The sequence below is a fragment of the Bos taurus genome, chromosome 1, assembly GCF_002263795.3.
Source record: "Bos taurus isolate L1 Dominette 01449 registration number 42190680 breed Hereford chromosome 1, ARS-UCD2.0, whole genome shotgun sequence".
In the NCBI taxonomy this organism is placed as follows: Eukaryota; Metazoa; Chordata; class Mammalia; order Artiodactyla; family Bovidae; genus Bos; species Bos taurus.
The window spans coordinates 126,514,121-126,531,565 of record NC_037328.1 but is presented as its reverse complement, the minus strand read 5'-3'; the positions used below and the strand labels follow the sequence as shown (position 1 = coordinate 126,531,565).

The window sequence follows — 17,445 nt, the reverse complement described above, 5'->3', positions numbered from 1 at the left end:
TGGTGGCTCAGACAGTAAAGAATCTGCTTGCAATGTGGGAGACCTGGGTCAGATCCCTGGGTCAGAAAGACCCCCAAACTACTCCCATGATGCTAAAGTTTCAGCTTTAGCATCATGGGAGTAGGAAATGGCAACCCACTCCAGTATTCTTGCCTGGAAAATTCCATGGACAGAGGAGCTTGGTGGGCTCCAGTTCATGGGGTTGCAGAGTCCAACATGACTGAGTAACTAACACACACACAGACATACTTTCTGAAACACTTTCTTGTCTTCCAGGACACCATCTTCTCCCACCTTACTGGTAGCTCCTTCTAAATTTTCTTACTTTTTCCCTCTTCTCAGTGACTCCTCATTATCCAGGTCTCAGTTACTAGAACCTTTTTACCTATACATACTTCCTCAGAATCATAGTTTTAACGAACTATGAACACCTCCAATTTGTATGTTTAACTCAGGCCTCTAATCATGAATTTCAGACCTGAATATCTAACAAAATAAAAAAATATTTTATTCGAAAAAATATGAAAAGGGGCAAAGAAAATCAAACTGGAAAAGTGTTTGTTACACATATGGAACACAGGGATAATTTCCACTACATCCAAATAGGTCTTAAAAGGTCAATTAAAAAACTAGATCATTACCAAGGGAAAAATGGGAAAAGATCATTTAGAGAAAATTCACAAAAAAGCAATAAATATATAAAAGATGTTACACTGCTCTTATTATTAAGTGTAAATTAATATGAAACAATATCATATCTTAACTGTCACATTGGCAAAGATTAAAAATTTTAATTAAAGGCAGGTTTGTCAAGGGAGTATAAAGTGGTGAAGCTTTTTTGATAATCAAATGTAAACTCTGTATTTGCTTGGAGATTTTAATTTTAAGATATCTATATTATTATATACTCACTCAAATACTCAGAAATTGTATATATGTTTTTTAAATAATTTTTTTGTAAAAACAAGCTATTGAACAGAACCTACTTATCTTAAAGTTTTTTTTAACAAATTACAGTATGTTATATTGAACATAAAGTCACCGAAAAGAATGAATTAGAGCTATATATACTGACATGGAAAATTACACAACATATACTGTTAAACACAAAAGAAAATCAACAAATATGATCTGCTTGCTTGCTGGAGAACACACATGTATTTGTATATAAATAGAAAAAAATGTCAAAGTATGTATAATAATGTTAGAAGGGTGCATTTCTGTACTCTTGAAATTTTTGTCAAGAACTTGTATTACTTTGATAATAAAAATGATAGTTAAAAATTAAGAGTTCCTAAAGTATAGAATTTACAACTTTCTTAATAGAATTTAATAACATAAAGCCAATAAGGTCTACATACACTCTTACCTGAATGGCATAAGCAGCTGAATCTTGAGCTCGGCTGTTATCTGCATATGCAAGGTAAGCTCTTGTTAGTTCCATCAATAATCCATAGGCAAAGTTTGAATCTTCTACTCCAGTCTCAAAAAAAAAAAAAAATTATAGGATAATTTGTATACATTTTCTTAAATTGTACTGTGCATACCATGGTGAATTTAACTTAGTTATTTAAGTGAATTTAACTTAGAGAAGGAAAGCTCAGTAAGGATCAAATGAAGTTTGGTACCAAGTCTAAAATATAATCTGTAGCTAAGAAGCCAAATCTAACACTTCTTAAACTATTTTTAAAGTGTTAGACTCATTCAACTTTTACAGAGTCAGCAATATGCATATTTTGGTTTTTCAACTCTTAAAAAGAAAACTTGTTCCATAGAATTTCCTAAATTACATTCTGTAGAACCTTGGCCACTTGAGAAGCTTCAAAAAATAATTTTAACATGCCCTTCTGTAGGAGATTCATAATGTTCTCCAATATGTTAAAAGTCCTGTTTAATTTTGTTTTACAAGATTTCCCACACTCATTTGACCATGAAAACATTTTTATATACACACTATTAAAACACCTGGGAAATTAGTTTCTCATGGAGATATTGAGCAATTGGGTTTAAATAGTAAACTTTAAATAATCAATTAGATTTTAAGTATTTGTCACAATTATGTTAGAAAGTTTATTTAAAAGAATGCAGCACTCCAGACTAGGCTTCAACTTTATTTTTTTGGCTAAAGGTCTCTGCAATAGTATTAAGGAATAAACTCAGAAATTACCTAAATTATCTAGTTTAGACCAAGTTGCCACTAAGGACAAAACGAGTCGGCAGTGGTCTGCTGCAGGGATGGGGCTCTGGGTCCAGCTGATTTGGGTATAGCATAAGCCCTCTTGGAGGAGGTCACCATTAACCCCATCACAGAGCTACCAGAACTTACACCGGATTGGGATATAGACTCTTAGAGGGCACAACAGAACCTTGTGCACCAGAAACCAGGAGAAAGGAGCAGTCACCCTACAAGAGACTGTCCCGGACTTGGCAGTGGGTGTTCAGGAGTCTCCGGCAGAGGCGTGGGTCAGTGGTGGCATACAGCAGGGTTGGGGGCACTGAGTGTAGCAGTACATGCATGGGATCTTTTGAAGGAGGTCCCTGTTATCTTCATTACCTCCACCATAGTTTGCTGCTAAGTCGCTTCAGTCGTGTCCGACTCTGTGCGACCCCATAGACAGCAGCCCACCAGGTTCCCCTGCCCCTGGGATTCTCCAGGCAAGAATACTGGAGTGGATTGCCATTTCCTCCTCCACCATAGTTTGGAGCCAGGTAAATAGCAGGGAGAGAACACAGCTCCACCCAACAACAGAAAATTGAATGAAAGATTTACTGAGCATGGCCCCGCCCATCAGAACAAGACCCAGTTTCCCCCTCAGTTGGTCTCTACCATCAGGAAGCTTTCATAAGCTTCTTATTCTTCTCCATCAGAGACCAGACAGCCCGAAAACCACAATCACAGAAAACTAACCAATCTAATCACATGGACCACAGCCTTGTCTAACTCAATGAAACTATGAGCCATGCCACGTAGGGCCACCCAAGACAGACGTGTCATGGTGGACAGTTCTGACAAAATGTGGTCCACTGGAGAAGGGAATGGCAAACCACTTCAGTATTCTTGCCTTGAGAACCCTATGAACAGTATGAAAAGGCAAAAAGATAGGACACTGAAAGATGAACTCCCCAGGTTGGTAGGTGCTCAATATGCTACTGGAGATAAGTGGAGAAAAAAATTCAGAAAGAATGAAGAGATGGAGCCAAAGCAAAAACAACACCCAGTTGTGGATGAGACTGGTGACGGAAGCAAGGTTCGATGCTGTACAGAGCAATATTGCATAGGAACCTAGAATATTAGCTCCACGAGTCAAGGCAAATTGGAAGCGGTCAAACAGGAGATGGCAAGAGAAACTTTGACATTTTAGGAATCAGCAAACTAAAATGGACTAGAATAGGTGAATTTAACTCAGATGACCATCATACCTACTACTGGGGGCAAGAATCCCTTTGAAGAAATGGCATAGCCCTATAGTCAACAAGAGTGAAATGCTGAACTTGGATACAATCTCAAAAACGACAGAATGATCTCTGTTCGTTTCCAAGGCAAACCATTCAACATCATGGTAATCCAAGTCTATGCCCCGACCAGTAATGCTGAAGAAGCTGAATGGTTCTAAGAAGACCTACAAGACCTTTTAGTACTAACAACCAAAAAAGATGCCCTTTTCATTATAGGGGACTGGAATGCAAAAGTAGGAAGTCAAGAAACGCCTGGAGTAACAGGTAAATTTGGCCTTGGAGTACACAATGAAGCAGGGCAAAGGCTAAAAGAGTTTTGCCAAGAGAATGCATTGGTCATAGCAAACACCTTCTTACAATAACACAAGAGAAGACTCTACACATGGACATCACCAGATGGTCAACACCGAAATCAGACTGATTACATTCTTTGCAGCCAAGTATGGAGAAGCTCTACACAGTCAGCAAAAACAAGACCGGGAGCTGACTGTGGCTCAAATCATGTACTCTTTATTGCCAAATTCAAACTTAAATTGAAGAAAGTAGGGAAAACTACTGGACCATTCAGGTATGATCTAAATCAAATCCCTTATGATTATACAGTGGAAGTGATAAATAGATTTATGGGACTAGATCTGATAGACAGAGTGCCTGATGAACTATGGACAGAGGTTCGTGACATTGTACAGGAGACATCAGTCAAGACCACCTCAAGAAAAAGAAATGCAAAAAAGCAAAATGGCTGTCTGAGGAGGCCTTACAAATAGCTGTGAAAAGAAGGGAAGCAAAAAGCAAAGGAGATAAGGAAAGATATACCCATTTGAATGCAGAGTTCCAAAGAATATCAAGGAGAGATAAAAAAAAGCCTTCCTCAGTGATCAGTGCAAAGAAATAGAGGAAAACAATAGAATGAGAAAGACTAGATATCTCTTCAAGAAAAGTAGAGATACCAAGGGAACATTTCATGCAAAGATGGACATAATAAAGGACAGAAATGGTATGGACCTAACAGAAGCAGAAGATATTAAGAAGAGGTGGCAAGAATACACAGAAGAACTATACAAAAAAGATCTTCACGACCCAGATAATCACGATGGTGTGATCACTCACCTAGAGCCAGACATCCTGGAACACGCAGTCAAGCAGGCCTTATGCTATGCTATACTAAGTCACTTCAGTCGTGTCCGACTGTGTGACCCCATAGACGGCAGCCCACCAGGCTCCCCCATCCCTGGGATTCTCCAGGCAAGAACACTGGCGTGGGTTGCCATTTCCTTCTCCAATGCATGAAAGTGAAACATGAAAGTGAAATCGCTCAGTCGTCTCCGACTCTTAGCGACTCCATGGACTGCAGCCTACCAGGTTCCTCCATCCATGTGATTTTCCAGGCAAGAGAACTGGAGTGGGGTGCCATTGCCTTCTCCACAAGCAGGCCTTAGGAAGCATAATTATGAACAAAGCTAGTGGAGGTGATGGAATTCTAGTTGAGCTATTTCAAATCCTAAAAGATGATGCTGTGAGAGTGCTACAATCAATGTCAGCAAATTTGGACAACTCAGCAGTGGCCACAGGACTGGAAAAGGTCACTTTTCATTCCAATCCCAAAGAAAGGCAATGCCAAAGAATGAACAAACTACCGCACAATTGCACTCATCTCACACACTAGTAAAGTAATGCTCAAAATTCTCCAAGCCAGACTTCAGCAATATGTGAACCGTGAACTTCCTGATGTTCAAGCTGGTTTTAGAAAAGGCAGAGGAACCAGAGATCAAATTGCCAACATCCGCTGGATCATCGAAAAAGCAAGAGAGTTCCAGAAAAACATCTATTTCTGCTTTATTGACTATGCCAAAGCCTTTGACGGTGTGGATCACAACAAACTGGGAAATTCTGAAAGAGATGGGAATACCAGACAACCTGACCTACCTCTTGAGAAATTTGTATGCAGGTCAGGAAGCAACAGTTAGAACTGGACATGGAACAAAAAACTGGTTCCAAATAGGAAAAGGAGTTCGTCAAGGCTGTATATTGTCACCCTGCTTATTTAACTTCTATGCAGAGTACATCATGAGAAATACTCGGCTGGAAGAAACACAAGCTGGAATCAAGATTGATGGGAGAAACATCAATAACCTCAGATATGCAGATGACACCACTCTTATGGCAGAAAGCTAAGAAGAACTAAACAGCCTCCTGATGAAAGTGAAAGAGGAGAATGAAAAAGTTGGCTTAAAGCTTAACATTCAGAAAACAAAGATCATGGCATCTGATCCCATCATGTCATGGGAAACAGATAGGGAAACAGTGAGAGGTTTTATTTTTTGGGGTCCCAAAATCACTGCAGATGGTGACTGCAGTCATGAAATTAAAAGAGGCTTGCTCCTTGGAAGCAAAGTTATGACCAACCTAGACAGCATATTAAAAAGCAGAGACATTACTTTGCCAACAAAGGTCCGTCTAGTTAAGGCTATGGTTTTCCAGTAGTCATGTATGGATATGAGAGTTGCACTATAATGAAAGCTGAGTGCCGAAGAATTGATGCTTTTGAACTGTGGTGTTGGAGAAGACTCTTGAGAGTCCCTTGAACTGCAAGGAGATCCACCAGTCCATCTTAAAGGAAATCAATTCTGAATATTCTTTGGAAGGACTGATGTTGAAGCTGAAACTTCAATACTTTGGCCACCTGGTGTGAAGAGCTGACTCATTTGAAAAGACCCTGATGCTGGGAAATACTGAAGGCGGGAGGAAAAGGGGATGACAGAGGATTAGATGGTTGGCATCATCGAATCAATGGACATGAATTTGAATAAGCTCTGGGAGTTGGTGATGGACAGGAGGCCTGGCATGATGCAGTCCATGGAGTCGCAGAAGTTGTACACAACTGAGTGACTGAACTGAATTGAAGGACAAACTGAATAGTTTCTTGTAAATGGAAATTCCATTTCTACAGATTTCTTGTAGAAATCCCATTAGGAGAGAGAACTCTTCTTGTCATTCCAAATTATCATAACTTACCACAAATGTAAAATCTTTTCCTTGGGTGTCAGTGGTTGAGAAATCTAGTCGACCTGGGTCTATTGCCCCCAATTCCCCTAAACATTCTCCACAGAGCAACCGAGCTTGAGAGTTTGCATCTTGGCAACCTTTCAAGAGCACTGTCACCAACTGTGAGATAACAGGTTCCACGGTTTCACTATCTGTTGCATATCTGATCAGTTTTTCCTAAAATAAAAGTAGAAAGAAAGTTTATATGTAACTTCTACAAACTAATATACTTTCCTAACTAGAAAGCTTAAAAACATTAAGGAATATCTGATAAATATTGACAAAATTAAACTCTTGTTCTGCAGTCTTCTCACTGAGTTTTTGCTGAGTTCACATAATATAATTCACAATATGTTCTGTAGGATTAGAATCATAATTGTGTTTAAGAGTTTTTATTATTAATCCACTAAATAAATAGGGACTTAGTATTATTACATCAGTATACAGAAGTAAGACATGGTCTTATCCCAATGAGTTCACAATCTAAAGGGAAAATAGACATACAAACAAACAATTAAAATATCATACAATATGTGCATTAACAAATATATGTACAAGGTAAAGAAGTAGTGAAAAAGATGAAAAAGAGACCAGAGTATTTTTCAAGCATAATAGGTATTTCAGTAAATAATTCAAGAAGGAAGAGTTATTAGTTCAAATAAGAAAACTGAAAAGTATAAAAAGCAAGTACAGGAGAAAAAGATACAGGAAAAGAATTCGATGGGGATGAATTTTTTAAAAAGGACACAGGAAAAAGAGGTAGGCTTCATGAAAAAAATATGTTGGTTCAAATAATCTTTATTAAACCATCTCCTGAGGATGCTGTAATAAAAAACTTAGGGATAAGAAGTGACTACTTTCAGGCCAGGTAAGATTTATTGTATTGTATCTTTTTAACCATTTTAGAACTACTTCATACATAATTTTCCTGCTAGCAAAAGGCACATACAAGCACTTCAAACTCCATGTTAAAACTGTGATTCAAATTAGTGTAATATATTTCGAAAGAAAAATAAAAAGACAACTTTATCTCATCTAGAATCTTTAATAATAGTTCACTTAAATTAACATTATAGGTTAATTCAGGCATAAATACTTAAAAGAGATGAACTAGGAAACAATAAACAGCAAAACTAATAAAATTATAGGCATTTTTTACCTTGCTAAAATTAGATAATAAGGAAAAGAATATTTTAGTTGTAAAAGATAAATGCAATTCATACTAAATATATAAATGAGACACTAAAAGAAAGATAATTTTAAAATATACTTATTTAATAAGTTCAGACTTTCCTGGTGGCTCAGACGGTAAAGCGTCTGTCTACAATGCAGGACACCTGGGTTTGATCCCTGGGTTGGGAAGATTCCCTGGAGAAGGAAATGGCAACCCACTCCAGTACTCTTGCCTAGAAAATCCCATGGACGGAGGAACCTGGTGCAGGCTACTGTCCATGGGGTCGCAAAGAGTTGGACACAACTGAGTGAAATCACTTACTTAAAAATGTTTTTACTTCTAGGTTACATAAACTGGGTTTGTATTTTCAACAAAAAATATCCAATTCCAAAAGAATTATGTGTTCAATGCATCTATTTAGAAAGTGTTTTTAACGTATGAATCCAATTTTATCCTCTTCCAAATGCCTAACCAGTTGTCAAAAAACAAATCCATGTTTGCTCTAATTATTTGAAATGTTATTTTTATATCATAAATGTCCATATGTGCTTGAGTCTATTTTTGGACTTTCTATTTCTTCCCACTGGTTTGTTTATTCATGTACCAGTATCACACTTTTATAATAATTATAGAGGCTATAGGGTATACTACATAGAATATATTAATGTTTGGGAGGGCTACTGAACACTCATAGTTGCTTTTTTTTCCCCTAGATTTTTCCTAGCTATTTTTACATGTTTGTTCTTCTGTCTGAACATTAGTATGAAGTTTCTAGCTAAAAAAAAAAAACTTGGCATCTTTGGGATGGCATTAACTTTATATATTATACTAGGGAGAACTAAAATCTTCATAATATTGAGCCAACTTAATAAGTAAGGGGTGTTTCTGTTTAAATCAATTATATTTTTGTGTCTATCAGTAGTGTTTCAAAGTTTTCCTTACTGATTTATACATTTCTTGTTACACTTATTCCTAAGTATATTATCTCTTTCTGTTACTACTACAAATTGGGTTTTCCAACAAGTCTTCTACCTGGTTACTGCTAGTTATATGGAAGATTATGATTTTTATATTCTCTTTACTGAATCTGTTTGTGTCTGAATTAGTTTATTGATAGTTTCTATAGTTTTTCAAGTATATTACATGTCATCTGTAAATAGGCCTATTATAATGTCTTTTCCAAATCTTATGCCTCTGATGGTTTTCTCTAATCTAAGTTCATTGGCCAATACTTCCAACTGAATATTAAATTGCAGTGGAGATAATGAGCAAGTGGAGATGAGTTTTAGTGGGAAGGTGTCTTATCTCCACATGAAGCATGCATGTGTGTGTGCACGTGTATGTAGTATACATATACACATGTATGTATATGTATACATTTATGATTTATCAAAGTATTATCCATCGATTTCTATTTTCTTGAGTGCTTTTATCTGAAATGGATGTTATAGTTTGTCAAAGGCTATTTCAGCATTTATGAAAACAACGGTATTATATTTTCTGTTTAATTCTATTATTAGTTCCCTCATCATTTTCCCCAAGTCTCTGAGCCCCAGGCAACCACTAATCTGTCTCCTATCTCTAGGAGTTTAGTTCCTCAGAAGTATATACATCCATAATGTATCTTCTTTGTAAGTTCTGTATCTTCTCTTGTATCTTTGTGAATTACAGCGTTTAGCACTATAAAGTGCCCTCTTTTTGTCACATTTGATACTTTTTGGTTTTTATTCTACTTTGTCTAGTGGCAGAATCAGAATTCCTGCTTTCTTATTTCAATTAATCTGTCATAAATTTGCTCCTTCCTTTACTTTTAGCCTTTCTAAATAATTTATTTTATATGTATGTATTACAGAATTGTTCTCTGCTTTGTAAAACAATTTGTAATTTTTTTTCTGTTAAAGTCTTTTCACATTTATTAATATGATTGATATGTTGGGCCTCAATTCTATCAGCTTTTTAAAATTATAATCAGATCAGAATCAGATCAGTCGCTCAGTCATACTATATATATTATAATCAGTTCCTAAGAGTTAATTTCTTTTGGTACAGAATAAAACTTATACTTTTTGTTCTACAGGTATCCTTTATATACATAGGTTTCCCTGGTGGCTCAGATGGTAAAGAACCAGCCTGCAATACAGGAGACCCAGGTTTAATCCCTGGGTCAGGAAGATCACTCGGAGAAGGCAATGGCAATCCACTCCAGTATTCTTGCCTGGAGAATCCCATGCCTTTTAAAATGATAATACTGCATGTATTATAACTAGCTCCTAAAATTTAATTTCTTTTGGTACAGAAGAAAATGTAAACTTTTGTTCTAGAGTTATCCTTTATATAGAGGTATCCTTTATATAAATAAAAAGGTCCTAGAGGTATCCTTTATATTAATAAAAAAGTATCTTTATTTAATCTTCTTTAACCAGTTTGCCAGTTTTAAATAGTATATTTTGACTCCCAGTTATTGCCTACACAATAAGGACTAAGCTCATTTTACTCATATCTTAGTCTCTTCTTCTCTCATTTTAAAAAAAATGCATTCTTTCTATCTTATTAAAATCTATAGCATTTACATAGAATTCTCCTGAAGTTGTCCCCACTGTTGTTAAATATATAACTAGTAACCATCAGTTCTTTTGACAAAGTCTCCCCAGTCATTACTTCATTGAATGAAGCCATTCTCTAGCGTATCTCTTAGGAAGGGCTTGCTTGTGAAACTTGTATTTCTTCAGTTCTTATATGTTAAAACTCTGTTTATTATCCATGATATTCTAAGGACAGCTTGCCTTATTCTTTATGTCCTTTACATTTTTTAAAATGCTGCTATCCTCTAGGTCTATTCTGTATATTACTGTTGAGAATAATGATACTAATTTTCTTTTCTTGCCCTTTTAAGTGATTTTTTAAGAATATTTTTTTACCTGTAGGTCCTGAAGATTTCTTATTATTAAAGTCTAAGATAAGTCTCAGAGTTGACTATGCTGGGGTCAATTTTTACAGGTACACAATGGGTCCTTTCAATATACAGACTTAGGTCTTTCATTTAGAGAAAAATTACTTGGATTATAGCTTTAAATATTAGAACCATTGTTTTATTTTCCTTCTTTACAAACTTCATTTTAATGTGAAATCTTTGCCGAGTTTCCATTTCACCTGCTTCTTTGATCCTCTGTACTCCTTTCTCTAATCTCATTTTTGTTCTCTTGATTATTCTCCTGCCTTTCTTCAATGCTCCTTCCTAAAGTTTTAGTCATATATATTCCTCCTGTATGCTCCTTATAATTTAACCTTCATTTCTTCAATTTCTTTCTTCAGTCCAGTCACCTCTTGTTTCATACCTTGCTTTTTTGTCCATTTCTCTTTTTAAATTCTTCATTCAATTCCTCTTTTTTGGGGGAGGGGGGCATGCCAGATAGCTTGTGATATCTTAGATGATGTTATCTGCTTGCCACAGTTGGAAAAGAGATCATTTTTCTTGTTTGTCCTAGATGTTTTGGGGCAGTGTGCTGATTATATTTTCTACTGATAATGCAGATTTACAGATAGGAGAGCGTAATATCTACACTCAAAGAGATTCAAGGCTCCTCCATGTGGTAGCATCATGTCCACACTGGCTACTTCCCACTTTGGGTTTACAAGCTTACTGACCCAGAATGTACTTGCTACCATCACGTATATCATTTATCCTAAGAAAATGCTTCTTTCTATCATGAAAACAAATACAACCCAGTTTGCAATCCACTAACTCCTGAGGGTCTTAGGCTCTCACATCTTATCATATGAGTTCTCGATATGCAAAAATGAAAACTTCATTAACAATTTTTTTCCATTTTATAGATTTATAGTGATCTGGTATTTTAAATACCAATTCTCCCTCTCACCAAAGTTCGGGATAACCTATATTATGTTTACAAGGAAAAGAATAAAGTTTACTGGCCTCATAAAAACTTAAAATTTAGCTTTATTAAAACTAACAATTAATTCCATCAAAATGAAAAATGGCAAAATTATTGAAATTTTACATGAAAGATACCTACAGAAAATTACATGAGAAGACTCATATAAACTGCATACATCCTTCCTTAGGAAGATGCAATAACCTAAAATATAACTGCCAAATCATGATCCTTCAAAAAAAACAAGAAAAAAATATGCAAACCTCTTCAGCCTTAAAGGGCATCTCATGAATTTACTGATTTTATTGTTAAAATAAAAATCACTTTTTTTCATTGAACCTACTGAATCTCAAGCAAATATGCCTATCGTCATCTTTTCTTGAAATCCACCCTTTCTTTCCTGTAGCTCTTTAATTATATCTTAGGCTTCCCTGGTGGCTTAACCTGTAAAGAATCTGCCTGCAATGCAGGAGACTTGGGCTTGATCCTGGGGTAGGGAAGATTCTCTGGAGAAGGCAAAGGGTACCCACTCCAGTATTCTTGGGATTCTGGAGAATCCCAAGGACAGAGAAGCCTGGTGGGCTATAGTCCATGGGATTGCAAAGAGTTGGATACAACTGAGCAACTGACACTTTCACTTTTCATACCTGATTTTTATACAAGGTTTCCTTCAAGCTCGTAAGAGCATGAATACGGACATCTACATTTTCATGCTGAATTGCTTTCATGGATAGCTGAAGAGTTGTCTGAAGATCAGTACTCTCAGAGGTCTCCTATAAAAAGACCACAGAGAGATACACCTTATCAGTTAATCACATCAGGAACCATTTCAGTAGGACTGGATTTCCTACACCATTATCATCAAAGTAGTTAAATGGTACCTCAATTGAATGCAGTTTTAAAGAGTAATTTCTATCTCTTCTTTTGTATAGCATATAAATTTTCAGTAATTCTCAAAGAAAGGGATTTTCTTCCAAAATTTTTAGTTTTAGAGAAAAATTTTATATCAACTAAATAATAATTTACTTATCCAAAATAAATCCTTCTTGGTAAGAAATACAAGTTTCCCTTAATTTAAAAAGGGCTACATAAAAGCCTTGATAAAGGTCTACAGATTATGCAGATAACTCACTCCTTGTTTTGACTACTTACTTTCTTATGACTGATGATTTACCCAGTAAAAAAGCATATAAAGTCTTCAGAATCAATCTTGGGATCTGTAGTAAATACATTTTCTACTCTGACCCATGCTCAGGTATCCCACTTTCTGCCCTAAATTAAAATCACCAACAATCTTTTTTAAATTTCAGAGAGTTCACTGAATTTCCAGATGTTGGAATGACAGATGATTCTCCTTCTAAAGCTCAGAATTAGTCAGACCTGACATATCTATACCATGGTTTATAGCACAAAGTAATTGGAATCTTCCCACAGCATTTTTTTTCCTTTACTCAGAGTATGCAGATATGGTCACTTCTTTTAGGGACTGTAAGTAAGAACATATTGATCTGGGTAGGGATGGCACAAAAACTGTATCCTTTGCTCTCTGTTCTATCTAATTCTATGTTACATCTTTGATCCAGATGCTAAAACTTCCTTCTAAAAATCAGACTCAAGATAGGATTATACAGTCATCATAAATTAGGCATCACAATATGACTATAATATCTCCAGACATCATTCTAAAGAATCTCTATTCAGTGTTTTAGCACTTGGAAATAATTTTGTATGAACGATCTCCTAAACCACACATAAAAAATTGAATACCTTTCTATATTCCTGTAGAACCGCTTTTATCTTTTTTAATTCTTGATGATCAGGTAAAAAATATATTTCATGAAGAAAATCTTGCACAGCATCCCTAACAATCAGTTGAAAGAAAAAGAATTATTTACCAAATATGAACACTAAAAAAAAAAAAAAAACAACATACAAAGCAGTGGTTGAAACTAAGGCCAACTTAATTCACACTTAAAAGTGCTAGCTGATTGTTGACATGTCTAGGATGCTCAGTCAATACTGGCAAATAATCAAATCTGAGAAAATCACCCGGTAGCAGTCTGCCCATGTAGCGTCACTTCAGCTTCAATTTGAGCTAGGTGTGTGATTTGTTTTAAAAATTAGAATGTGGCAGAGGAGATGCTGAACTGACTTTGGGCCTAAGTGTTAAAAAGGTCTGGCAGCTCCTGGTTTTGTTCTCATGAGAGTCCTGAGTCACCATGTAAGAAGTCTGGTCACCATCAGGGACAAGCAACATGGAGAGAGTAAGAAGCTCTGAGACTAAATGGAAAGAGGGAGAAGTCCAGTCAAGTCTACCTACTGGCTGACTGCAATGACCACTGGTAAGAACAGCCAAGGAACTGACCAGCTGAACCCAGCCCAGACTGCAAAACTATGAGTACTAGGTTTTGAAGTGGTTTATAATGCAGCAATAGAAACTCAACCCCAAAATACAAATTCTCACAAAGATATATTAGAGAAAAATACATAAGTAATTCTTACTGGAGGTTACAATTTTTAACATGCTTCAAATATAAAGCCCTAATATTTCTAGGTCCAAATAAAAGGGTTTCTAAATTCTATCTTTACTAACTCATGCAACACACAGGTATTAAGTAACTCCTATGTGCTACTCTTTCCTAGAAACTGGGGATATAACAACCAAGAAAACTTCAATAATTCCTTCACTCAGAGAGCTTAAAGTCTTCTCTCTAGTAGAGTGAAAGAGAATTGTTTCATTATATGAAAAGGTAGAGAAATGATTCCTCTATAATAAACAGCACAGATAAACTATTTGTATAACAATCCAAAAGCTATTTGAAAAGTGATCTAGATCGGTGATAATGTTCTACTCAGAGAGCTTAAAGTCTTCTCTCTAGTAGAGTGAAAGAGAATTGTTTCATTATATGAAAAGGTAGAGAAATGATTCCTCTATAATAAACAGCACAGATAAACTATTTGTATAACAATCCAAAAGCTATTTGAAAAGTGATCTAGATCAGTGATAATGTTGTTCTACTATTTGTATAACAATCCAAAAGCTATTTGAAAAGTGATCTAGATCAGTGATAATGTTGTTCAGAATACCAAAAATAAAAGTATTTTAATTGGAAAAAACTCCATTAACTTTTTATTCTTTATTTACTCCTTGATTGGATAGTTCCTGAAAATGACTAATGGAATTGTAATAGCATATGGATAAGTAAGTAAATAGTACTTAAATTCTAATTTTTCAGAAGCAAAGGAACGCTGATATACAACAGTATGTACAAAAATGAAAAACAAAAACAAAAACAGGTGTACAGAAAAACATTCCAAACTAAAAAGCAGCGTGAGAGAAAAATAAAAATGGAAAGGAATAATACATATTCTTGCATTAGCAATGTGGATTGACTACAGCCTGGTATCTGCTTTGAGAAATCTTGGCAAAGAATTTTAAGAAATAAGATGTGGCCAAATTTTAGAAAGCTTTAAATATCCAGATAAACAATTTGGAATTCAGAAATGGAGAATCACAGAATGTCTCCCCATGCTGGAATGATAAAGATAGAGATGCTTTAAAACATGAACAATACGAAGAAACATAATAAAAACTTAAAGGAAGGGAGGCTGGTTAAAGGGTTATTGCAATGAATAAGGGTTTAAAATAAGGCAAGCTGTAGAAACTATGTGATTAGCCCTCCTAACCTTTTTCATGCATTCAACTGTCTGCCTTTTAACTGTAAGAAGAAAGATAAATTGAGCCTCACCTCTTTCAAAACTGATGAAAAATAATTTTGAGCTATTGATCTAAGTTTAAAATACAATTACAATAAAAGCCATGTCACAACTGAAAGCCATGTCATATCAGTTTGATATGTATTGACTTTAAACATGTCAATTACTTCTATTTATTAATGGACTCTAAATTAAAAAGAATGTGAACAGTTTACCCACAGTAATCCTAATACCTTGATACAAAAATGCAGTAATAAAAAGCTGCTATCTCTATTTCATTTACAATACCTGTTTTCAATTATGAGGTAGTGAAATATAGCTGCAGTTTCTTTAGGCTGGATATGTATGAGTGGTAACAAAGCTACTATTACATGACTGAGAAGGGAACCTAGATAAGCATGATCCAGGCAACGAACAAAGCAGTCCCAAGCTCTATGAGGAAAAAAAAAAAAAAAGTTAAAAGTCACATCAGTTAATTATTAGCTGAACAAACAATGATAAATGCAAACAATAAGAATATAAGGCAGCTGTAAAAATGTAATAAAGATCAGTCAGTATACTCAAATCAAGTGACCTCTATAATACACTAAGTCAAAAAAAGCAAGATGAAAAACAAAGCTTATAATATGCTACCTTTGGGGGCAGGATTAATATGAAAAAAAAAAGCATCTGTGAGTGTGTATGCATCTGCTTATACTTTTAGAAAGGGGACTACACAAAATAAAATTAGATACATCTATTTTTAGCAATTTAGGAATGACAGCTAGGTTCTTTGAGTGTAACTTATTACACAAATTTGAATTTTGGACAAAGTAAATGTTTTATATGATTTTTAAATTAAATAAAATAGATGGAAAATCAATCTCTAAAAATATTAAGCAAACTGAAACAACTGAACCTCACAATACCAAATAGATGGCACAGGCACACAGGAAAAAATTATTTTACCTGACTTTAAAACATATTATTCTTTCTTAAAAAATTATCTTTCTTATTCTTTTCCATTATAATTTATCACAGAATTTTGAATATAGTAAAACATTATTCTTACTGTACATCTCCAATAAAATTTAGTCAAGAACAAAAAGAAACTTTAAAAAGCTTAAACTGCATTCAGGAGTTTTATTGTTAGTAGTAATACTGAAATTAACCGAAATTAGCAATCAGCCAAATCCTACGTGCCAAAATCTCAATGGCTGAAAAGAAATGTGGAGATGGTGTTTAAGGGATTAATCTATTTATAGGGCTTACTTAGGGGGCCATACAATCAAACGTGTGACATTTTATTTGGATTTTAATTCAAACAAGTCAACATCTTTGGGGAAAACATCTCTGAGACAATTGGAGAAATCTGAATTTTAGAATATATTAAGGAAATTCTTATTAATTCTGCTAAGTATAATAATTTATGATGGTTACATATTTTTAAGATGTCCTTATCCATTAGATACATCTAAGATTTTAGAAATAAAATGATACGATATTGGGTTTTCTTTAAAACATTCTAAGTAACAATAACTAGAAGTAGAAGGGTTAAATAAAATAAGATTAACAAGGTTGCTAAACTGAGGTTGGGAAGTGAGTATGCAGGGGTTCGTTATATTATTCTATTTCTCAGGATATTAAACGATTTCACAGCAAAATGTTTTAAAAGAAGTAAACACATTCTCTTTTCAGTGCAAATGCCTCTCTATATTACATCTGGTTTGAACCCAATTTCCCTCAAAGTGATAAGAATTCAAGTTAGTGTTACTGGAAGATGCAAAATATCTAATGAACTCAGGTCATCATTTACCTGCAACACAATTCAGGAAAATCATCCTTGAATCGAAGGCCAGTTCTCAGCGTGGTCATCATCTTCACCCTCACAGAACTGACATGTTTGGGTCCCATCAATTTCATCAAAGACATTAAACTGTTCAAGGCCTGAAAAGTAAGTAGGGCTTCAAAATAAAGCCATAAACAAGCTGGCAGGAGCAGATGAGCCCTAAGGACAAGTGCTTTCCATCCTAATCTCAGTGTATATCTATTCTCTGACAACACAAAGCCTAATGGCAGTAGTTTATTTTGTTCAAGTGCTTATGTAAGAATTATAATTTGAAAAAATACAAGTTGGGTTCCTTTTTTTTCCTGCTTTTGAAAGTGATTTGTTATTTTGGT

At 35.0% G+C, this 17,445-nt stretch overlaps 1 protein-coding gene across 2 annotated transcripts in view; it reads right to left on the bottom strand.

Annotated features, from left to right (window-relative positions):
• Positions 1-17,445, bottom strand: part of ATR (ATR serine/threonine kinase) — a 120,511-nt gene that overhangs the window by 60,495 nt on the left and 42,571 nt on the right. For both annotated transcript variants that reach the window (XM_002685057.7, XM_059888935.1), the window contains exons 18-23: positions 17,081-17,211; positions 15,574-15,717; positions 13,336-13,429; positions 12,216-12,341; positions 6,472-6,678; positions 1,370-1,483 (exon numbers count right to left, since the gene is read on the bottom strand). In XM_002685057.7, coding sequence (XP_002685103.2) covers positions 1,370-1,483; positions 6,472-6,678; positions 12,216-12,341; positions 13,336-13,429; positions 15,574-15,717; positions 17,081-17,211 — 816 coding nt within the window. The remainder of the gene's footprint in view (positions 1-1,369; positions 1,484-6,471; positions 6,679-12,215; positions 12,342-13,335; positions 13,430-15,573; positions 15,718-17,080; positions 17,212-17,445) is intronic.